Source organism: Pleurodeles waltl, chromosome 6 (genome assembly GCF_031143425.1).
Source record: "Pleurodeles waltl isolate 20211129_DDA chromosome 6, aPleWal1.hap1.20221129, whole genome shotgun sequence".
Taxonomy (NCBI): Eukaryota; Metazoa; Chordata; class Amphibia; order Caudata; family Salamandridae; genus Pleurodeles; species Pleurodeles waltl.
Window position 1 is genome coordinate 1,607,243,504 of NC_090445.1, and position 24,865 is coordinate 1,607,268,368.

General features: G+C 43.4%; 1 protein-coding gene across 2 annotated transcripts in view; it reads left to right on the forward strand.

Moving 5' to 3' along the window:
- Positions 1-1,412: 1,412 nt before the first annotated feature.
- The window catches only part of ARRDC1 (arrestin domain containing 1), a 499,552-nt gene continuing 476,099 nt past the window's right edge, over positions 1,413-24,865 (forward strand). The window contains exons 1-2 of one of the 2 annotated variants that reach the window (XM_069241475.1): positions 1,413-1,722; positions 4,683-4,742. In XM_069241475.1, the coding sequence (XP_069097576.1) occupies positions 4,739-4,742 (4 nt within the window). In that variant the 5' untranslated portion in view covers positions 1,413-1,722; positions 4,683-4,738. The remainder of the gene's footprint in view (positions 1,723-4,682; positions 4,743-24,865) is intronic. The other variant, XM_069241474.1, reaches the window with a different exon arrangement.

A 24,865-nucleotide genomic window follows, 5' to 3' on the forward strand; every position in this document is an offset into this window, starting at 1 on the left:
CTCTCTCAGCTTTTGCTTCTCACCCCTACCCATTGTTATCACTCCTTCCAACCTGCTATTAAAAAACAAACACTTTGCGCTATTTCTTTTTTTATTCACTAGTCCAAATCACTAAATTGAAAAAAGCTTGTGTCATTCTGTAGGCGTGCATGAGTGGTGCACGTGCCTAACTCTAATGCAAACATCATGTCAAGGCACATTTTTGTAACTTTTTTTTGGCTATGCAGCATAGTATTGGGAATGCTGTGCTGTAAGTCAAAAACTACTAGCCAAGTCACTTGGTCAGAAACGTGAGATCTACTGGCTTTGAAAGTGCCTGTTTGTGTTAATTATATTTTTCACTTCTTTAATGTGTACAGCGCTCTGATGCCAAGAGTCCAGGTGTACGCAATACAAAGATATGAAATACTTAATGATGGTGGAAATCTGCTTCCAGCATATACATACCTTTCCCCTTTAACCTTTTAAGGAGGCAGAAACTCCGCGTGAGACCCGGTGGTATTGTGAGCTGATGTCAGCAAGCCTGACATCATCCCAGAATAGAAGTGAGACTCTATAGAATGTAAGTGACAGATGTAAGCGGCTAACGGTGGAGTTGGATGGCTGAGCTGTTTCTTTCTGGAAACTTGTGATAAATATTTACATTTATACCCACAACCACAGCGTCTGAACTTCGATTTAACACACCCGTTTGTTTTTTAGCAGCAATTTGAAAACACAATAATAATAAATACTGCTTGTGGCCTGTCCGCATCACCGTAACAAAAGATAACAAAGATTAAAAGCAAGGAAGCAGAGCCTGGCTGATGTGCATTGTGTTTGTTTGCACGTTTGTTAATGGGTTGTGTTTTATAGGCTCATGTCTGTGAAGACAGCAGTTCATTATTTTCCAGCGTTAAGGGAGAAATCTGAAGGTTCGGAGAGAGGGACAGGCACTGTAAGAAGAGGAAGAGATGCATGTAATCTATAGATGCACAATAAGAGGCAGGCACCATAAGGAGCACGAAAGGCACAATAACGTGGGAGATATTCGGTAAGTAGAGAAGAGACCGCGAGAGAGCACAAATTGGCGATTAAGCTGTGGAACTTCGGCTACAAACAACTCAAAATGTACTATTAATGCGGCAAAAGAGCTCAGTCGGCCCATCAGGCCTCAGACCTGTCAGCTCGCATCATTGAAAGTACGGACAAATGCTGTCCGTTACAAATTCCATACGGATATTGGGCAGAAATTACGAACGGTCCGTGTAAATGACAGACGGGTGGTCACCCTATCAGTGGCAGCAGCTGGACTCCACTACCCGTGTTTGTCCTGTGACCGGTGTTAGAAACCGTCGGCGCTGGGAGCCGTGAGAAAGCCGCGATCCCTTTAAGGGGCAGGCCGCATTCCTCGGCCCTGACGTCACGGGGACAGTAGCAGGTAGAGCCTGGGCTCGCGGGCTGCAGGTCGTGTTCTGTGTCTCGCGCTGCCGGCCCGTGCTCCCTTCAGCGGCTGGGTTGCCGTTCTGTCCGACAAGTGACTCAGCGGCTCGCGCCGGCTCCCCCTCGGCCGTTGGAGCTCTTCGCTCCCTTGCGACCCCCCCCCACCGCCTTTTGCCACGGCCATGGGGAAGGTGCAGCACTTCGATATCACCCTGCGGGAGAGTCGTGTCATCTACGGGCCCGGCGAGCCACTCAGCGGCACCGTTACCCTGCAGCTGGGAGCGCCGCTGCAGTACCGCGGTGAGCGAAATGTGGGCGACAGGGCTTTGGGGGCGGGGTAAAATCAGCCCTGCCGTGAGGGGAGTGGGGCAGTCGGGGGTTGTAGCACTGTGAAGAAGTGGTTGACCACAGACAAGAACAGAGCTCCATGGGTGTGCGGCTAGAGTACTGATTCTTTCCGTACTTTGCCCTCTACTTTCCCTACTGTGCCTTTCCCTCTTCCACCCGTGTACCGTGCTCACCCTCGTGCCACAGTTGTATCCCTCGTACCGTTGCCAATAGTTCACACTCATTACCTGGCTGCCACAGTTAATCCTACCCCTCTTTTGACTGTCCAGAATTGTGCCCACCCCTTCACCTCCTTGCCGGACTTGTGGTTTCTCCCCTCCTTTGTTGGCCGGACGTGTGCTTCTCTCGCGTCCCATGCTACTTTAGGCATATCTCATGTACCCCCACCCCCGCTTGGTATCTCCAATCCAATTGTCACTTCTCTTACCAATAGTTTTCCTCGCACCACAACTGTCCGTATTAGAACATGCACCCACTCAGTGCTAGAAATTGAATTACAGAAGTGCAGGTACTTATTGCCCCAGAGTACCTGTGAGCTGCTGAGAAGTCTCGGTACCCCTCCTTTTAGTCCCCCGTTACAGGTATTACATTCCCACCAAGAAGTGCAGGTACTCTCCATTTAAAGTTAAAGAAATGCAGGTACTCTGTGCTTGTGAGTACCTGCCTGTTTAAAGCGCCCGCCGCTTTCCCTTAGTTTTCTCCTTTCTTTAGCCTTGCCTGCCCCTTGCATCTTTGAGCTCCACACTTCTTATGGCCCACAGTAAACACCCCGCACCACCCTTTCACTAGTGTTTATTATCTTGTTTCGAAATGTGGTATGAAATTGAGGGTAGGCCTTGTGTTTGGTTTGGCATGTGCCTGTTGCGTTCATTGCATGGTTAGCTTGTACTGAGCATTAGACAGCCGAGGTGCTTCTTTCACTCTAGTGAGATGCAATAAATAGGACACGTTTGCACTGCACAGTAGCACCTACGATGTTAGACTACAGTGCACTTGATAACAGAAGGTATCATGGGAACAGGGAAACTGGTTCCCAGTCCAAGCCTATGGTCTTTCAGCAAAACAAAGGGAATCTTTGTTTAGATCTCACTTCTAGTAATCTGTCGCTGGTAACCCTGTTCGTTTCCAGGAAAGTATCTCTTACCTGTTGGCTTTTGTACTACGTATGCATTTCACTTTAATGTATTGTAAGAACTAATAACCATAATGGATGTATAACCTTTGACAATGAACTACGTTTTTTAATGAAAGGAAGCCATTTCAGGTTACATTTTAAGTGTATGGCTGCTAACTCTACTGCACCTGCTTACGTTGCCCTGTGTGTACCTAGGATGGTGTATATTCTCTCGCAGTAAGTAGTTCTTATGTTGTATAACAAGTGAGTTGTAATGAGAACCGATATCTTCTAGGTAATTCTGGTCCGCCAGTGTATTTCTTACCATCTTTCACCTATTCACTCCTTCGAACAAATATCTTTATTTTTAGTGATCTAGTGTGTTGGCCCGTATAACGTAATGCGTTTGTCACCTTTTATATTGCATATTCTACCTACAAAATATATTGTTGCCAAAACAACTTTTTTTTTTGCTTCTCTGTCTCTGGCCTTCAAGTCTCTGCTACAAAATAGATTGGCCAAACAAAGAATCTAAGAGAAAGCAGAACATACTGGCACGGTGTTGGTGGTGGGGGGGGGGGGGGGGGGGGGGGGGGGGGGGGGGTCTCAATGTCTCTAGTTTTCAGAGGCATTTTCATTCCCCTCGGCATATTTGACCCTATTATTTATGTCACTGTCCACCTCTCTAGTGCCATAATCTGAGAGTATCATTCCCAAAATCCAGCTGCCCAGGTTTTATCATCCCTCTCCTGGCCTCAGTGTGCTTTCACACTCGGTCCCATTTCCTAATTTCTGTTTCCATCCGTTCAACACACACCTTTCTTTCTAGTTCATTGCTGGCTGTCTTCTTGCTAACTAGGAAGCTGTAGAGCAGAAACTGGATCCCTGTCAAAATTATGGGATGAGGATGTATAAACTCCTGAAAGTATCGGAGGCTCCCACCACCACAGATGGATTGTGTTGTTGTCCTTGCCCCCCCCCCCCCCCATTATTAATTTATAGTTGACCTGAAATATTTATTGTGGCGGCCTATAACAGGCAAATGGAAAACATATTTGTCACTAGACCAAGAAACCATGTGTTGACAGTCTTTTATTCCGTCTACTCCATTGATTGTTTCTAATGTGTAGCTTCTTGATCTGCTTCTCATTAGCCTTATCTTGTGAAAATATAATATTTAACCAATGACCATAAATATTGCCAGAATTATGGAGATTTAAAGGCCAAAACAGATATTTCTTGTATAGATACCTTAGTTTATGGCCCCTTAACCTACTAGCCTTGCTTTGTACAGATTCTGAATAGATTATGTGTTTATATTCTGCAATTGCAGTACGTTATATTTAGCTCTTAGAATACTTACTCTGGGGGTTCTGAAACGTGAGGGTGGAATAAAGGACAACGATGATGGCTCAACTGGGAGATAGTCGCTGTTGGGAGCTGCTCCTGTAGAATGGAATAAACTTCAACTTACATGCGTGTGGCCCCTCCTTTCAAAATTGTAGATGATGACTGTTGAAATACAGAAGCAGCTTTGTGGCATGTGCCAACATGGGATGTGAAGTGTAAGATTGGCTTCCACCAACGTGGAATGGTGGTTGAGAAAGGGCTCCTAACTTTCTTACCCAGACCCTATGTTGAGGTGGAGGGAGCGCTGCTCTTTATCTCCGGGTTCTTGTTGTATTACAGTTTTTCAAGACCTCCTTCAATGTGTAGGAGCGTTATTTGAACAAGCTTGTAATCCGCAATTAGGTAAAGGGAAACCATGAATAAAGGAGTGCCTTTTTTTTTCTTCTAGGTTAATTTCTCTCTTCTGGTTGTCCATCACCCCTGAGCTGCAGTTCTGTTGACAGCATGTGTACAGTTGTGTGTTTTTTTTTTTTTTTTTTAAATAAGGGAACTCTGAATATGATCGCTTTGTGACAGTGCACATGAAATGTCTTTTAATCAGGTGGCTGAGCGCACAAGACAGCAGATCAGTTTGGTTGCATGCATGCAATTGATGGGAGCCTGAAACTAGTGTGACATGTATCAGTCTGCAACTTCAATGTCATTGGTGACAATGCATTACGTTACACAGAGGCTCTGACATTACTTGAGCCTCTGACTGAACCTATGGAGCATGCAGCAGCAGTGATTCGGTCTACAGAAATTTATCCTGGAGGATTTCATTGCAAAGGCTGTGAAACTGTCTACAGGAATCTAGTGAAGGAGTGAAATTATCAGCATAGATGTTGGCCGTGATAATTTTACACAGCAAGCTTAAGTATATTCAGGGCACAAATTGGGTGTCATGGTTTTTGTCCGTTGTCGACAATGACCAAGGACATCATATTGAGGAGATTGACTGGGAACAGTGTGTCTGGCTGTTGCTGATCAGTCCGATGCGGGCTCGGAAAGCTCTGCTGCACGTCGAGCACAAGTGGACAGCTTACCTTGGCAATGTGTGTGTCTCCAGATCTGTGAACATAAATGATGAGGTAGAGTGTGCTGCTGAGGTATGTAAACTTGTCAACAGCCTTCAGGATTTCTCCTTCAACAGTGATAGTTGGTTCTGTATACGTCTTCTCCAGTGCGGGCTGATGCAAGACCTCCGTCTTCTTGGTACTGATTGTGAGGCTGAGATATCTGCAGGCAGTGGAAAAACGATTCAGGCTCTGTTGCATCTGAGCCTAGGTGGAAGCATTGAGGTGTGCAGTCATCTGTGAACAGGAAATTGTGCACAAAGTCCTCTTCAACCTTGGTCTTGGCCTGTAGCTTTTGCAGGTTGAAGAGCCAGCCATCAGTCCTATATCTGATCTTGATGCTGGTTTCGTCGTCATCACAGAAGGCATCTGACAGCATGGCATGCTGAACATCGTGGGTGCCAGCACACAGCCTTGCTTGACTCCGTTGGTGACTGGTACGGCAATGGAGGAGTCTCCATCGTCCAGTACTTGAGCAAGCATGCGGTCGTGGAACTGGTGCACCATACTGATGAATTTGCCTGGGCAACCAAACTTCTCCATGATCTGCCATAACCCCTCATGACTGACGTTGCCAAAGGCTTTGGTCAGGTCCACAAACTTTGTATAAAGGTCCCTGTATTGTTCCTGGACAGGTTCTCCTGTAGTTGACATGCTGCAAATATCATGTCCACTGTCCCTTTGCCCTCACTGAATCTGCACTGACTCTGGCTGTTGTCCATCTTTCATGTGTTGAGTGAGGCGGTTGTGGAGAACTCTGGCAAGGAGTTTGCAGGCAATGACCAGGAAAGAGATTCCTCTAGGGTTGTTACAAGACTGCCTGTTTCCCTTTCTCTTGTAGAGATGGACGATGGAGGCATCTTTAAGCTCCTGAGGGATAACTTCCTGTTGCCACATGGTCTGAAAGAGATCGGTGAGCTTATGTAACAAGATTGGTCCCCCTGCCTTGTAAATTTCAGCTGGGATTGAGTCAGAGCCTGGTGCTTTACCATTAGGGAGAAGCTTAATTGCTTCCTTAGCCTCTGATTCCTTTGGGGGTTCTGCCAGGCAGGTGTTGATGGCGACTTGTGGAATGCGGTCAATGGCTTTGGCATTGATAAAGGACGGCCTGTCCAGGACACTGAAGTACTCAGCCCATCTTTTCAGGTTGGCGTTCTTGTCAGTAAGCAGGGTGGACCCGTCTGCACTAAGCAGTGGCGATGTTCTAGAGGACTGTGGCCTGTAGATGGTCTTCAGGGCATTGTAGAAATGCTTGGAGTTGTTGCTGTCAGCGTACTTCTGGGTCTTATCTGCCTTTCTGCTGATCCAGAAGTCTTGCATCTTTCTGAGCTTTGCTTGCACCTGGCCTTTGATGGAGTTGTAGGCTGCCTCCTTGGAGGCAGATATAGTGTCGGAGGGATCTGAAGGCTTCACGCTTCTCATCCAGCAGCTTCTGAATGTCTTCATCATTGTTGTTAAACCAGTCCTGGTGTTTGTGTGTGTTCTGGTCCAAGTGAGTGATAGCGGTGTGGTAGATAACATCTTTAAAAGCTGCCCAGTCCTCTTCTGCACCGTTTGTGCCAAAGCTCAGTTGGTCAAGCTTACTGTTGAGGTGCTCACTGAGGTTCTGCTGCGTGGAGTGCCATTCTAAATTGCTGACATTCAATCGCCTGTTGGTCTTTTTCCCCTGTGGGCACCGCCTGGGCTGGATTTGCATGTTGAGAGAATGAGTTTGTGGTAGGTCCAGTAGTCTGTGCCGCACATGGCCTTAGTCACATCCTGCCTGTCCATTCTCCTTACTGTGACATAGTCCATGAGATGCCAGTGCTTGCTGCGTGGGTGCATCCAGGACGCCTTCTTATGGTTGGGTAGATAGAAGAATATGTTTGTGATCAACAGGTCATGAGCTGTTCAGGTCTTCATAAGTAGATGACCATTGTTGTTGCTTTTGCCGCCTCCATTCCTCCAAATAAATTGGGTGTACATGCGGGTGGCTGGCATCCACCCACTATTTTCAGTGTGACACCGTCCACCTTGCCATGAAGTTGGGCTGCAGTAAAATATTGTGAATTTGTCTTGGTGTAGCAGGACACTTTCAGGAGCTCCTGCACACACTTCAGCAGTGCCTACACATTGTATGCTTTCCTTTGTTCTGAGCAGCAACGTGCAGGACAAAGAGGGGGGCTTTCTTAGTTTAAATTCTGCTCACCCAGGACAAAGGCTGAAATTAAGGGGTCATCGGGCTTCCTTTTTGTTTTATTATCCTGTCTGGAAGCCAGCTGGAGCCTCACTCCTTTCTGCAACGGAGGAAACAAAGGCACATAGCTTGATATCTCTTCACAGGTACTTTAGAGAGGCATGGTTTTCACTTTATTCAGTCCCTCTATGTAAGACATATGCATATACTGTAAGAATGTCTGATGTGTTGGTCTGTCCCAGTAGTTACACATATAACAATTTAAATACCACTATTTTGCTTTATTTCTTTTATATTTCTACAGAGGTTCAAACTAGGAACCCAAAGTCGCCCTGGCAAATTGTATCAGACCAGGCCCCACAGGGTGCATAGCGAAGGAGCCTGACTACTACAATGAGACACAGTAAGGAAAGGATGTCTGTGACTAAAGCAGTATCCCACTGAGCTATACACATAACTACTGTTCTGTGATCTGTATAGTACACTGTCTTTGCGGCAGACAAATTAACCATTCGTGCTACCTTAGATGGGTTAAAACTGCCACTAGACAGAAACTCATATCTCTCTCCAGCAGGTATATTAGTTAATAACCAGAGTTATTATGGCACTTTTATTGTTGCCTAACAACTGTTAGATGTACAAGAAACTCTGCAGTGCTTTTAAAACTGCTGTACTGCAACAGAGGCAGCCCCCCACCCTTCCATTCTCCCAGAGAAATGCCCGGTAGAGCCGGCCATCCTTGGTGCTACTCACCCCAATTCAGGGTGTCTGAGTGCTTTGCGTTCTACATTGACCATAAACGACGTGTGTAAATAAATGTACTGGATGTGTTAAATAATACAGTGAGGGTTACAGGGGGCACATGTTCTTTGTAGCTCCCTGTGTTATAGTAGAAGGATTACAAGTTGTGAACTGCAAGTTACAAAATGATATGTGTTAAAAGCATTCACCCACACACCTATCTACATAAAATAAAAATCTGGCATCTGTGTGTTACATGATATACTTTGCAGGAGAGGTATTATCTGTCATGCTTCTTGGATTCAAAACTTGGACTAGAAAAAACACACTTCTCCAACAAGTGTGTTAATTTCCAGAATTATTTTACCATTATTATTATTCCCTGAAGCATACTGGGCACACACAGATCTCTGTAGCAGGTGCCTTAACCCAATAAGATATTTTAAAATGCAGACTTTGCGACCAATTAAGCAGAAATGATTTACTGACACATTTATCCTTGCTGTCAATTTCTTTGTGCCAGCGTTTTTATAAAATTAATGAACAAGTTGAGGGCCGGATTTTGTGTCTGGGTTGTGTAGCTTTTTTGGCACAACTCCAATGCAAAATCTCTCTTTTAAAATCTTGGAATGCACTCAAATATAGCCATGATGGAACTGCTAAACATATGTCTGAGGTGTTCTGATCTGATGCCACTTCCTGTGAGGTCATTGGTTGTAATGCCAAGTGTGATGTCACGTGCTGTCATGTCATGTCCCTTGATGTCAAGTGCCCTCACTTCTTACTTTAGGACTTGTGCCCTGAGTGTATTTTAGCCGAAGGGCTGTTAAGACAAACATATTTTCTGTTTTCTTTGTTTATTCTACATCTGCGGGTTAAATCATTTTGTTTATTGGAAATAAACATCGAGTACTTGGCTTCTCAATCTTCATTAACTGCAACTGCCCTTTTTCAATCAGCTGTCAATTTGTTTGCAGATGTGATATTTTCTGCTCCCAGTAAGTCTTACTGGGCATTTGGTGTAGACTTGTTAATGTTTTTTGGTGTATTTATGACCCTAAACATTATTTCGAGCATTGCCACTCCTCCGCACCCCGCTCTTCTTCTCCCTTTTTTTTTTTTTTTGCATGCCACCGGTGATCCAAGTATGGGCAGGGAATTGTGGTATCATGTTTTTACAGCTCATTTGGAAGTATTGGAAGGTGAAGAATGTTCACCTCAAGGGAATTATCCCATTTAAAACACTGGATTTTTTTAGGGAGTGGGATTAAAAGAATGCAAAATGTGGATGTGTGTGAACATGCCACAAAACATTTGAGCTTAATATTTGGAAAAATAACAGTGATAGAGAGCTTTGTTTTACTCGGATACAAAATGAAGATGAATCAATTGAAGAATATATGTCTGCCTTAAGAACCCTTGCTGTAGCCGGTGAATTCACGTCTACCACATAAATAGAGTGGTTCAGGAAAGAAAGTGGATGAATATTATGAATGGGCACAGAAAGTGCTATCCTAACAATTTGCTAAGGCAGCTGAGCAATCTGAGACATTTTTACATGACATATGGTGCCACTGGCCAAAGAAAATGACATTAAATTGGATATCTGTATTGTAAAAGATAGAAGAGATAGTGACACCTAGAGGTCTGCGGTGAAAAATATGGTCATGTTTTGGAAGTTTGTACCACGTGGGAAATTTTAAAGGATGCCCATCCACAGATAAGGTGTGCAATAGATGTCAAGTAGAGGGTGGAAGACTAATCTTGTAAATATGGTTAATTGCATCACAGTGCAGGAAGATGCTGAACCAAATTTAAATCCCAAAGTGATTCTCTGTGTAAGAGATAAGCATCATAATGATTTCCCAAAATGTGTTATAGGAATTGATGACAAGAATGCATCCATCATGGTTGATTCCTGGGTGTGGTTTAGCATTATATATCAAATGATGGAGCTGATGGGAGAACAATAATTATGCCTTCCAGAGTTCAACCTGGAGGTTCTACTGGGCACTATATTGATTTGTCTGGGTTAATTTGGAATTTAAAGGTGGGAAAACTCCATAAAATACTTACCTGGTGATTAAAGGTGATCCCATTCTGGGTGAACAACACCCACAAGAAATGGCTGTTCGTTTGGATCTTAATGCTCCCTCCCCTGTATACATGGTGTGTGAAGATGAAAATGGCAAAAACGTTGTGTCTGATATTAAAAATAAAAAAACATTCTCCAAGGTGTTCAAGGAGAGAATTGGAAAATCTGAGGCATTCAAACACCAAATAATTGTAAAGTATAGTGTATATGTATTAGGATTTGATGTTAAAAACGTTCGTTTAGCCAAAATGAGAAAAATTGAAGGACATGTTAAACGATTTATATGCTAAGTAAACCATTGAACAAATACCCATCATCATGGGTTTCCCCTGTGGTCGTATCTTTACAGAGTTCTGGAGAATTGTGTTTTATGCTTCTTTTCCCTTATGCACAACTCTTTAGTTAACTTATTATTTGCAAGTGAAGGCAAATGTTTAATGTCATGACTTGCTCACCTAGCGACTAATCTTCAGGAGTAGCAATGTACCATTGAATATGTACCAGGAAGAGCCAGTGTGCATGCTGATTACATTTGTAGGCGAGGTGGAAGTAGATAAGAAAAAGGGAATGTGATTTTGATTGCACAGTGCAAGATGTGACTATGTTGGACAAGGTGGAGATTATAGAGATGGTAATCTGTAAAGGAACATGGGTATTTTCTGTAAAAAGTGATGTGGAAATGAATCACGTGTTTGAGTAATTGAGGAATGGTTAATTGGATGTAAATAGAAGTGTGATCGAGCAGCAAGTCAGAATAGGTTTTTGATATGCAACAGTGTTTTCGTGAGAGAAGATGATCATATTTCCCCCATGTAGCTTGCTATAAATTTCATTTTCATTCATGAGGGACATGAAACATTAAACCGATTTGATTTGCATTTAATTTTTTTTCCTATGAAGTTTTGTGCGCATTCGACATACGGCATCAACATTATTAACCAAACTTGCTTTTCCTCTCAACAACGCGATCTAAATCTAAGTGCACAGCCGCATCCTTAACCTAGTGGTAATGTCTGTTTTAAGCTTCCACGGATATGCTTTTCATTGTGTACTCAAGCCTACCGGCTCGTGTATTATTAGGCTGAAGGAGAATGGATGTAAATGTTGTGTCGCTTCTTTCTGAGATGCGTTGGGACTGTGAGTTCTGTAGGTTACTTGGTAGGCTTTTTCTATGCAAGGGCTACCAGAGCGTTTCACTATATAACCCAATGCAGTCGCCTCTCCTCTGGACGTTTGAGATTGCACCTCCTGTTCAGATTTTATTTTTATCAGTGCTATGCTAGAAACAACATCATGCTTGCGTCAAGGGTTAGGAAACCGTATTAATTCCTTTTTTTCCAAAATCAACCAAACTTGTGGTTTTTGCCCACATTGTGCCCAAAATTAGTTTTCTTGTGTATTCTAGAAAGCCACTTTTATGAGCAGCATTTTGCCATTTTGGATATGCCAATTTGTGAACTTTGAAACGTCAAACATATCTACAATTTATATATTATTATTATTTTTTAATTGCATACTTTCCTGAATGCCTTTTTTAATCGTTACGTAATCCCCTTCATTTTTATGAAGGAATCTCGCCATTGACCTAGCTCATTGACTGGCCATTTGGGACCAACTAGGGCGGTTGTTCACAAGAAAATCTCAAAATGAAAACTGCAAGTACATTGTTCAGTAGTCTGTTAAAGCTATACTTCCTTGCGCGTTGGAGTATATGGTATGTTTACATTTAGGGCTAAGGTGGCACCACCTATCCCTTTTTAAATGTGAAGTCACTTGCTCCTCCTATTTACGTGCACGGTGGCTCGGTAACACACGGTTTTACTCTGATTGGTGACTTTGTTCAGAACGCTTACAAGTCCTTTTTGTGTTGCCTATCTCAAATGTACCTCCCTGCCTGCCGGCCAGATACTGCTGCTGCAGCAGTTACTTTTTTTTTAAGCTCCTCCTTGCTTTTCCTAAATCGGTACAACGTATTTATTGTTCAAGGGTTCCTCGTAAACTGGTTTACCTACCAATTTTAAATCTGTACACTCAGATGCTCCGCATGATAATTATTCCAAGCTGATAACTGAGATTCCTTGTATTGTAGCGTTTATGTAGCACATTCCTACCTTTCGGATGGCCCGAAGCGTTGGGGGTACTTGTCCGGTTTTTAGCAAGTGTCAAATGTGCATCAGTGGGAAAGTGTTAATTGTGTAACCTTATGGGGGGTCGGCTTACTAGGAGAAGATTTGTTGAGGGGCTCCTAGATCTGTTGTAACGAAGGGTGAGGTGGCAATTTTAATTTTGTGGTCCGTGGTTGATACTTGCAAAAAGGTGTGTGTGTTTTTATTTATTTTTTTCTTGGAAAATCACCATGACTGTCACGATATGTGTTGCAGAGAGTCTTCAAACAGTTGTGCCTGGCCAAGGGAATCCATTAAACAGCATGAAGGCTTAAAGTAATGCGATTACAACTTTGCAGAAGTAGTCGAAGTGTGGTTTTGGGTACTCTGAAATCTAAAAAGGAGATCTATATAGCCCCCTGGCATAATCTAGGTGAGTGAGAACTACCTCTATGCTTGAGCTTGGTGTTCTCCTTGGCACCCCACCATGCACAGTGTTGTCATCCATGTTATTTTATATGTTGAAGTGATGTTATCAGTGATGTCAAAGAACTTATCAGTGATGGAATATGTTCGGTAATTAGCAGTGCACGATGAGGACACAAGTTATAGTTACTTGAAATAACTATAACTGGTGAATTTCAGTGGTTTCGTTTGTTTAAAACTGTATGTTTTAGCTGATATTTTCACCTAGCTGTAATGTTCCTTTAACCTCTGTTTTTCTCCAGTGAATTAGTAAGTTGTGTTTTTATTTTTTTATATATATATATATATATATATATTTATTATTATTATTATTATTATTATTATTATTATTATTATTTTTTTTTTTTAAATGCAAAGTAGGATCTTAACACAATACCTAATTAGAACGTCACTTCAGCTTTTGGTTTGTTTCAGTGACTTTCCAGGGTAAAGTAATATTTTACGCCACACCCTGCTTCAAACCTCCCATGGGCAGCCAACCCCATGCCATGCGGTAGGACCATGTGGTATCTGACCCTGCTTAGGAACCCCACTCCCAGGCAGCAATCCGCATGCCATGCAGGCTATTTGGTGTGTAAGATGTGGGGTTGACCGCATGAATGTGATGTTACAATATACCAGGCTCAATGAGTCTCTGGAAGGGGGATTGCACGCCCCTCCCCATTATTAAAAATTTGATGATGGGGTGTCTGAGGCCTTTTTGAAACTTGGTGAGGGGTTCAGGACAGCCCCACTTAATTTTTAACTAGGAGGGCCACAGGCTGAGTTATGAGCAAACATGGTTTGTAAAAGTAATGCCCTGCAAAGCAATATGCAGCAAGTTTCTGAGTGCTGCGAATATTGTAGTATGTTGACTGTAATGCTTAGAACAGCCCCTAGAGAAAACCACAATAAAAATAGCATTTGTAAGAAACATGGTTATGTAACTGTATAGTTAGCACCTAGAGGGTATAACCACATGAAAACAGAATGGTAGAAAGTAATGCAGTGTAACCATATATTTAGCCCTGGAGCGCATAGTGCATTACACATTTTCAGGGCTAGCAGGCCTACTGCGATGATATTACAAACAAGGCCTTTAAAACCAAACTACTAACAGCTGTAAAACAAAACTTCCAGCCATGCGAGAGCCATCATCATCATTCATCATCATCCACTTGTATGCTGCAAAGCTCAGCCTAAAAAAGATATGTTTGGGTCTCAGAGCTGGCCCCTCAGACTTCCCCACACCCCCTACCACCCCCAAATACGGCCTAGAGGTACATTGTATCCCTGCCCCTATATATATATATATATTTTTTTTTTTTCTTTCCTCCTTCTTTTTCTGAGGGCAGGGAATTGCAGAGTCTGAGTCCTCAGATGGCTGCCACCACACCTTTGTTGGTGTGGTGGCAGCCAGTCAGATAAAATATTTTGATCTGTTGGATCTGCGGATCCCCTGTGGTATGAAATATACAATTATTTTTGAGCACTAATTCCTCAAAACCTATACAACGGATTTACACCAAAAAAAATGCTTTCTGGAGCAAGAGCTAATGTTCTGCCAATTTTAGTGTAATTACGTTTAGCAGTTATTTGCAGTACTGTAGTTTAGTTTCTCCTATGGAAAAATTAGTGTGGAAAATGTGTTTTGAGACACTCCTCTTTTCTTAGTTCCCGCTTGATTGATCACCCTGAAACCTTTCCAGGAGTGAGTACAGGTGTTCGGTTTGAACAGATTTTTGCCATAAACACTCGCTGGACGAAAATCAGCCCATCCAGGTTGAAACCGAAACCACTGGCAGTGTATGCCACTAGACTGCAGAAGGCGTAGCCATTCAGCCACAACATCAGTGGGTAGCCGCAGGGAAAAGAAAAAGGAACACTTCAAGCCCCTTCCATTTACCCACCACTGTTGTGTGACCTGCTATAGTTGAGCACAGTTGGTGGCACTGATGGAGCGAAGCTAGTTTACAACACCATTTGCTTTGCACAAAAGAGCATGACTGCAATAGTAGTTCTAAAAAAAATGAATTAGAAAACACTAATTTGCCAAGTGTACTATATCACTAGTGAAGAAGTCAAACCTCTGCTTGAAAAAGAGCTAGTGGAATACTTTCAACAACGTTGGTACAGCAACATGCTCACTGTTAGAGTGATTGTCACTTGGGAGACAAAGAACTGTAGAAGGCATTTCATGCAGCAATACATAAATGGCAAGCTATGATGTGTCACAATATTCTCTTGAATGTAATTTGATGTCTGGTACTCGGTGCAAATTCTCCACTCCTTTCGCAAAGCATAACTTGCTTCAGATGTGCAAACATTTCAGTTCATTTTTTACTATCTTCACCAAAATTGCATACGTAGCCAGTTCTGTGTGTGTGTGTGTGTGTATATATATATGTGTGTGTGTGTGTGTGTATATATGTGTGTGTGTGTGTGTGTGTGTGTGTGTGTGTATATATATATATATATATGCCAGTACCTAAGAATAGCCATCTCCAGGAACAAGGGTATTGGCTTGGAATGCGACAACAGTGGCCTGAGCTCACAGTTTGCGTTTTTAGTATTCTTGAACTGCCGGTCTCCAGCGTCAATACTGAGATGCCCTTCTCCCACATAACGGTGTTTATGGGAGGAAAGAAAGGGCAAAGGAGAGTCGTCATTAATTTAAAACGTTTTTATAGTGTTCTATAACTAATCCGATTTTGTACGAGTGTAGTACATTTCTAAGATAAAAATTGTGTAGATTAAACCAGTCCATCAACCATTGATCACTGCATTCCTTCTCAGAGTATTCGTCCTGTAATGGGTAATACAAAACGGTATATGTCCTGGGGTATTGGTGGGATAAGCTAGCATTGCAATAAAGCTTTTTTGTAAAAAAAAAAAAAGAAAAATGGAACAACAAGGTCTCTTCAGTGTGTGTGTTTTTTTTTTTTTTTTTTGCGCCAAAATGAATAAACGCTGATTATTACACACAAAAGCAGTAAGCCTTATCTTAGAGGCAAAGTGTACAATATTTAGCAACACCTGAACAGTAATAAAGTGAAAACACATCACAACAAAAATTCCACACCAATTTAGAAAAATAGTCCAATTTATGTAATAAATTATGTGAAACCAAAACAACAAAAATCCAACCGAGAGCACTGGAGATAGGCAATTTCAAAGATTTAAAGTAAGTATAGTGCCTAAAATCACAAACCACCACTCTCCATATCCATATCTGGTTGTGCGAGACTGGGTGAAAGACAAAAGTTCTGGCCAACCACAATGGAGTGCGGGCCCAGATATGGGGACCAGATCAGTCCTCGATAGTCCTCGTTAAAGGGTTACCTTCTCAGAATTTAGGGTGAAGAGTTCAGTTCACAGTGGAGGACTACTCCAGGAGCCATGGAGAGCATTGCAGGTGGGCGTGTCTGTAACATGAAGGTCTGTTGCAGATGGTAGTTGAGGGAGTTTCACGTTGGTGGTTACTGCAGGCTGTTGGTGCTGTAGCACGAAGTACAGATCTCATGTTGCCATTTGTCATTGGCGGTCACTGTAGCACGAAGGGTCTGGTACACTGGAGCTTCTCATTGGCAGTCGGCGTAGGCGGCAAGATCTTGATGCCAAAAGGCCCATAACCGGTTATGAAGAGCTCAAAACTTCAGAATTTCTCACTTGTGTCAGTGGAGTGCACTCTGATGCTAACAAAGAGCCCAGGACTTGAGAAGGCGCTTCATGGGGGATTAGGAACACACTTTTGCAGCAGCCAGCACAGAAGATCAGTCAGCTGACCTTTGGAGTCACTTTAGGTAGCCTTAGATGAAGGGAGCAGTCTTGTCTTCCTTCTTGGACAAGGCAGGCCTCAAGCAGCTGGGCAGTCCTTCTTCTACAGGTCAATAGTGCACTAAGGCAGTGGTTCCCAAACTGTGCGCCGCGGCTCCCTGGTGCGCCGTCAAAACTAGCCAGGGGCGCCGCACACAGTCTGGAAACCACTCGGAGGTGCTTTGAATCGGTAGCTTTTCCTCGTGGTATTGGAAAAAAACACCCTGCATTAATTATTCTGACCAGCGGAGGGCGCCAAAGTACCATTAATAATATCCCTATAACAAAAATAGTTTCCAATAAATGGTTTTCAGCAACGTGAAGGAGAGAATAAAGAAGACAAACGGTAAATAGTGTAGGTACAGGTACAGGCTGGGATTACGTTCCCCCACCCGCCAAAAAAAGTAACATAACGGGGAGCCGTGGCCAACACAGCCAATAGGTCAAAGGAGCCGGGGATCAAAAAAGTTTGGGAACCACTGCACTAAGGAGTTGGTCTGTGGGTCCAATTTTAGACCCAGTGCCAGCTTTGAAGTGCAAGAAACCACTTGCCCCCCTCCCTCAACCTACCATCTTGAAATTTCCTTCCTCTCTTCCTTCTCTGGTCACAGTATGTCTGGAGTCACAAAAAGCTACGGTGAAGTTATTTGTGAGTGATAAGGCAACTTCTTCGAAGTGTAATTTACAGTTCTGATGCTCCCATCAGGTCAAGATGGCCCATCCTCCCAACAACCAGTCCCCCTTTGTGATACTGTCTGGGAGGAATACAAAGTAGTTAACTACACCTAGTCATGTAGCTCAGGAAACGGGCTGCAGACACCAAATGATTAGGCAAAAATATACCAACTTTCTAAATGTAGTTTATTCAGAGTTGTGACCTAAAATCCAACTAACATTTAAGAAGGATTTTAAATTCGGAGACCAAACATGAAATTTCTATTTGTTTCTAACCAAAGGTTACCACTTATTAAATGTAATAAGGTAACCCAAAGTTATCCTGTGGGAGAGGTGGACCTTGCAGTGTGAAAAGCAAGATTAGGAGTTGTTCACTGCAAAGATTTGTAAAACTTAAAAGGACATATCCAACTCTTTGAATACATTCCACCTTGCCATAAGGACTGTCTAGGGCCTATCCTAGAGGTGACATTTATGTATTAAGAAGGGAGTTTGAGGCCTTGTTAATGGGTTGTTTTGCCAGGTCAAAACTGCAGTTTAAAACTGCAAACAGGCTGCAATGGCAGGCCTGAGACAGATCTAGAAAAGGCTACTTAAGTCAATGCCACAATACGTTCTTCAGGCCCACTAGTAGTATTTAATTTATAAGCCCTGAGTATATATAGGTACATGGAGTACCACTTTAATAGGGAATTACAAGTAAATGAAATGTGCCAATTGGGTGTTTGCAAATGTTACCAATGGTTAGAGGAGAACACACAAGCACTTTAGTACTGCTTAGCAGTAGTAAAATGTACAGTCCTCAAGCCAACAAAAACTTTGATCCTGAAAACAGGAGGGGTGAAGGAAAATAGTCTTGGGGTGACCCTGCAGAGAGGGCCAAGTCCAACATGTATGTAGATATATGTATGGCACGATATTGTATTGGCAAAGTAATTTCACTTTAAAACACGGTTTTGCAAACTGTAAAAAAGTAAAGAATTTGCATACTCTGAGACCCAGGACGCTCTTTGAATTGGCCATCTCCATGCTAAATCTTGCTGTGTTGGGCATTACTGTAAAGACTGAAATCCATTTTCCATATAAATCACCCTGATGCTGAAACATCTAATCTGGGTGAACAGCATGCTTATTGATTGGCTTTCTGATTTGTAGTTATCTGCAAGTCCCATTATTCCACCTCTACGTATGTGTACCTGCCGTCCAATAAATTCTCCAGCCTCTGCATACACTTAACTGCACATCCAGAAACCCTTGTAACACTCTCTTAAGATTACCTGGCGTTGGAAACCTCTGCACATCCATTATCTGATGATGAAGTGTGGTGTATGCTATAACCAGGGTCGTCTTATACAGTATTGCTTTCCTGTGCATATCTTGTTAGCACTACCAAAGGGAAAAATACTTGGATCCTTTTGTGCCTCTTATAAAGACACTGCAGATAGTGCGACTAGTTAGATAAACAGGCGATGGCTCCTGGGATAGCACTAACTTAACAGTGGAACCCCCCCACCCCCTTGTTGTTTATTTCTCTTGTGATCTACTGCCCTCTCCACAGCCATTTTACATTGTGAATAATGCACCATCTCCATTTCCTTTCAGTTGGCAGTCTAACCTAGAATTTTCAACAAATCACTCTCTCCCTTCGCCCTAATATGCTTTCGTACAACATCGCGGTTTCTTCTCCTCTGTGTATAACTTTTCCTGGATCCCTTTCCCCCACTTCCACACACTTGCCGAGGGATTCACTCTCCACATAAATGGTTACCTCGTAATCCTGCTGCCTTTGTGCCCAGGGAATAAAGTGCTGTTCTCACTAAAACAGAGTTACTGATACTTCGAGGCAACATTTGGCCATATCAGTCGTTGCATAATGTATCTTCTCTTGAGCGCCTACAGGAATGAACGTGGTTATGAAATAGATTCCATTTTGCGGAGTTCCGATGTATGTTCTCTGCTTCTTGCTGCACCCTAATGTATTGTTTATCATCAGTGGAAGCATTGGCCACTAACCACTTCCTCTGTTTCACCTTTGGGCCCATGTTTATTAATGGTGAACTCTTCTTAATGCCATATTGATTTAACAGCTGTCTTACCAAGTGCTTACAGAGAAGTAGATCCTCTTCCTTACTACCCAAACACAAATCAGTTAGACCATTACAATGTTAGCCCGTAGCTAACCTGACGGCTTTGAAGAGCCAAAACCTTTTACTTGCCCAGCATTGCTTTGTAATGCGTAGAAAGCAAAGGATCTATATATCAGAGATGCAGTTAATCAAGAGATTGAATTGTTATTTTTCAGAGGTGAGGGGTAGGGAGTGGTCGGTCTCCACTCTCCCTATGTTTATTTTCTTAGAACTGACAAAACACAGCTTTACAAGTGCCTTTTGGGGGTTGGAGCACAGAACGGATTGTTTTCTGTCCCAAGCAGTCTTTCCAGCCACCCCCACGTTATGAGCCAAACTTGGTTAAATAGTTGAATGTTGCTTTTAACAACTCTTTATTTCAGTTGTTATCAAGCGTGTGTAGTTTGGTCTTGCATTTGTGAGGGTCGGGATCAAAGCATTAAAGATTCTGGTGCTATGAACCTGCGTGCCTACTTCTTCGAGCACCTTGAAGGCTTGTTGTTGGATCATATGGAAGTAGGCTGACAGTAGCCTCAGTTTCTGTAGGTAACCCAGGACCTTTGTTGCAAAGTGCCTTTTGCATAATAAAGAGCTATGCACATTTTGATCCTTGACTCTACTGGGTGCAAGTGGTGTGCTAGCAAAGCTGGTCTTGAGTCTGAAAAAATTATCCCACTTTCAGGCTGCGCACTCTACAGTCTTTGCAGCCTGTTGGCTAAGTGGTTTGGGTATTGGGATAAATGCCTCCGTTTTTTTAACATTATGTGTCTTTTTTCCGTTTTTTCCCCCTCTGATTCTGAAAAGTTACATAGATTAATATAGACTTTCTCCTTGCTATCTAAGTCACTACATGTGGTGATTTAGGCCTTGGATTCAAGGGAATCTATTTCCTTATTCACCTTCATGGAGTGTGATGCAATGTGGGATCTTTGGGGAAAGAGTTAAATAATTCGCTTTGCACCAAAAGAGTTGGTATATGTTTAAAAAAAAAAAAAAAACTTCCAGAAATGGTGGGACGAGTCTGCAAAGGAACCAGATTGGATGAATGTTATTTGAAACTCAAAGCATGCAAGGCATTTCAGTGACAATATTCTCATGGTACATGTCCCAACATGTTACCATTATTTTAGAACCTAAAGCACCCTTCCCCTTTCTTACCTGTCTGCTCTTTTTTCATGTTCCTGCTTAGCGGTGCTCTCTGCCACTTCATTCCCTCCTCCCTTCTTCTCGAAGAACTACATGTTCCTGGGTGAGCTCAACTTTGACCTCAACGACATAACGGACCCTAACTCCAGCAGGTTCCTTGAAAGCATGAACAACATTGGTCTCCCCCCAACTTGAACACAACCGCACGCACATCGCAGGACACAGACTCAACCCTATATTCCCCCCCCATGCGACTGCATAGAATATATCCACACAAATTAACTCACATGAAACAACTGCTCAAATGTCAACTTCATCATCACAACTCCCATGCCCTCCCTTGGATACAACCCAGTGCCCCCTGTCTCATTTAGAACAAGGCCTCTGAGACCGAATGGACCAACATCTTTGCCCTTAACCTGCCCAAACACCACAACAACATGAACCTGGATGTCAGAAGCTTCAACACCTGGATCAATGAATGTGCTGACAGCCGCCCCATCAAGAACAAGAAACACAGAAGATCCACCAAGTAAGCCAGCTGATAAACCAAGGACCTCAGGATAGCCAAGTGCCACTGCAAGCACCGAGAGAAGGAGGCACACCAACAAACACCCAGTCGACAGAACCACATACAAATCAGCACTTGAACCACCACCAACTACGTGAGGGGAAAAAAAAAAAAGCCCTGGCATCACGCTTCGATGCTAACAGTAAGGAGTTATCTTTTTTTTCCGTAGTCAAGTAAGTAACCAACCCTGCAATGATGAAAAGCAACATCTCTGCTTCTCGGGACCTATGCAACAGCCTCACAGGTTTCTTCCATGCCAAAATCTACAGCAACGTCAAGACCCAATTCAAGCCTGAAGACTTTTTCCATGGCAATACCTCCACACGCGACCATACCAAAGGTAACCATCTGGAACCACCTTGCCATGCAGGACACCATCATTATGAAATCCATCCACTCGGGACCCATCCCCCCTACTACATCTTCAACATAGGAGTATCCAGGATCGGCCTCAAACTTTCCTCCCTACTGAACACCTCACTAAATTCTGCCACCTTCTCAAAAGACTAGAAGCATGCAGAAATCGAACCCCTGCTGAAGAAACCTTCAGCGAACCTCGGCAACTACAGACCCGTCTCCTTGCTCCCTTTCATGGCCAAAGTCATCAAAGCCATTGACCTGGAGCACAATCGACTCCTGGACGACTCTCAATCTGGATTCTGAAGAAACCACAGCACCGAGACAGCCCTTATCGCAGCCACAGACGACATCCTGGCCCTCCTCAACAAGGATAGACAGCTGCTCTTATCCTCCTCTATCTCTCAGCAGCCCTTGACACCATCTCCCACCACACGTTCATTGTCAGACTTCATGACATAGGCATCCAAGGAGCTGCTCTCAGATGGATGGCCTCCTTCCTCACCAACCAAACACAAGTCCACCATCCACCCTTAACCTCCGAATCCAAACCAATCATCTGCAGAGTCCCTCAAGGCTCTTCATTCATCCCCACCCTCTTCAACAAATGGATATCTCCCCCCCCCCCTACCAAAATAGTCCTATCCTTCTGATTCTACGTTATATCCTATGCTGACGACATGCAACTCATCCTCTCCCTCTCCAAAAACTTCACCGCTGCCAGAACCAACTTCCATCAATGCATGACCAGCGTCACCAATTGGATGAGGAATAGCTGTCTCAAGTTTAACACAGACGCGATGGAAGTCTTGACCTTCAGCAGCTACAGTTCCCCCTGGGACGTCTCCTGGTGGCCCACAGAACTGAGGCCCACCCCAACCCTAGCTAAGCATGGCAGAAATTTCTGTATCATCTTGGACAGCAAACTCACGATGCGGTCCCAAGTCAATGCAGAGTCATACTCGAAAGCCTGAAACGGCGTCCCCTACTCTACAGGAGTTCCATAGGATGCTGAAAACCTGCCTTTTCGACTGAGACCTCTGTAAGGCAACTGACGGACTGATGTTACTAAGATGATATGTATAATGTACTCTAAAGGGACTTTCAGCAAGCCATCTTGATCTTGTGGTCTGTTATTGCCCTGCACAGCTCTTCTTCTTTTTTTTTTCTTTTTTTTTTTTATTAATTGCCTACTGCAAAATATAGCATGGGGCAATCAGTCATCCCTGTTCAGCCTTTAGTGAGCTCTGCTTTGGGTGACTGCATTCTGCCCTTTCACAAGGATCGCACACACACACAAAGTACTGCTTTGCATCAGGAACTACTATGGCAATGTGTGCATTTTGAGACTGAATCCTCCTTCCTCCTCCTTCCTCCTCCTCCTTCCTCCTCCTTCCTCCTCCTCCTTCCTCCTCCTTCCTCCTCCTTCTTCCTCCCTCCTTCTTCCTCCCTCCTTCCTCCTTCCTCCTTCCTCCTTCCTCCTTCCTCCTCCTCCGTTCGATTTTGTCAAATTTCATCAGAATTCTCCTTTAATTAGCTCCATAGCTTGGCTCTGTATGTCCTTCCTGGCGATTCTGTTTGGTCCCATCAAAAAGCATTATATAATAGCCAGCAATTCCTTTTCTGTGTAGTGCCTCCCCTCCTTTCTTAATTGTGAATGCCAGATTACTGCTTGATTTCATAGGTCATGTGAAATTATTATTGCATATTACTGTTGAATGTTTAAGGGTAATGTGCACTCCTTGGCTTCCTCATCCCCTCTACTTGTTGTAAGCTGGTGGCTTACTATTAGACTGATGTTTTTCATAGGCATAATATAAAAGATCCTAGGTCCAGCTACAAAAATGTCTGCCTTTAAGAGCTCTTGGGTACGCAGCACATCCACAATGTTGTCTTTAGTGAATTTGTTTTTAGGCGCAGTTATTCATCTTCCATCAGAAGTTCAGCACTTTTCTAGATTGCTATTGTTGGGTCGCAGGCACGCATATATATTATTTGTAATCTTTAAGAACCTGTGAGTGTTATCCAGATGTTGACAGATGATACTGATTGCACAACTGTCTCATAATCGTGAGCTATCTATGAAAGACAAGGAGTGGCTAAGTTTAATAGTAGAAGAGTGTCCACAAGTAAGGACACTAAAACAGGCCTGATCGAAGATGGAGTACTGATACATGAGCATGCCATTAACCTATGGTGATGGAGCAATTCATAAAGACCGTCCACTTGGTTAAGACTAGAGGCAGGTCACAACACTTTTGAACACTCTGAAACACTCCGAAATCTAACTTTCCAATTCCTTTGTATTGTCAAAATAAACAAATCCTGGTCTTTAACCCCTTGGTGCCCGGTACGAGCTGGTGTAGTCCTTGGCCACGGTTGCCCAGTGCCAAGGACGAGACCAGGTCATCCTGCTATGGGCCCTTTGTTGATGCCATTTTCAGGGGGGAAAAAACCACAAGCCGCCTTCTGCAGCTTTTTTTTTTTCCTCCCCACCCCCCCCCCCTATATTTTTTAAAATGTTTATTTTTAACAAAATTTTCGCTGTATTTTGGTTAATTTCTTGGTCTCCTTCTGGGGAAACCACAAACTCTGGGTACCTGCAGAATCCCTTGGTTGTTGGGGGGGGGGGGGGGAGGACGCATGTTCAGCTTATGTGGACAAAAAGTTATGAGGCCCTAAGCGTGAATTGCCCCAAATAGCCAAATGAGGCTTGGCACCTGAGGTGGGGGGGGGGGGGGGGGGAAGGCCTGGCAGCGAAGGGGTTAAAGGTAGCATGCATAAGCCAAGTTAAGTATTCGTTGTTTTTGACCAAGACCCTGGCACTGAAGCAGCTGTAATTTTACCAAAAAGCGTTCTCTTTTTATGCTTCTGCCTTTAAGAAGGACTATTAATAGTTGCAGCACGGTAGAGATACGCTGCTAATCTTAAAATGTGGAACTATGTTGGATCTCTCCTTTCTTTTGGCGTACCTTGCCCAATGACCTTGAGGATTGCCACTTGTGTGCCTTCGAATAGGGCAGTGTATGTCTGGGTTACCTGAAATCACAAAATCTTCATTGCAAACAAGCATTGGTAGAGCTATAGGTCTCACCTATGTGAGATCTATTGGCTTTGTCGGAGTGGCATTGTATCTCGTGGAGTGAAGTGGCATGTCTCAGAGCACTTCAACACCTCGTTAAGAGTAGTAAGTGCTATAAAAAATAAAATTACAATTTAGTGTAGTGTAGTCAGTTTCCCTAT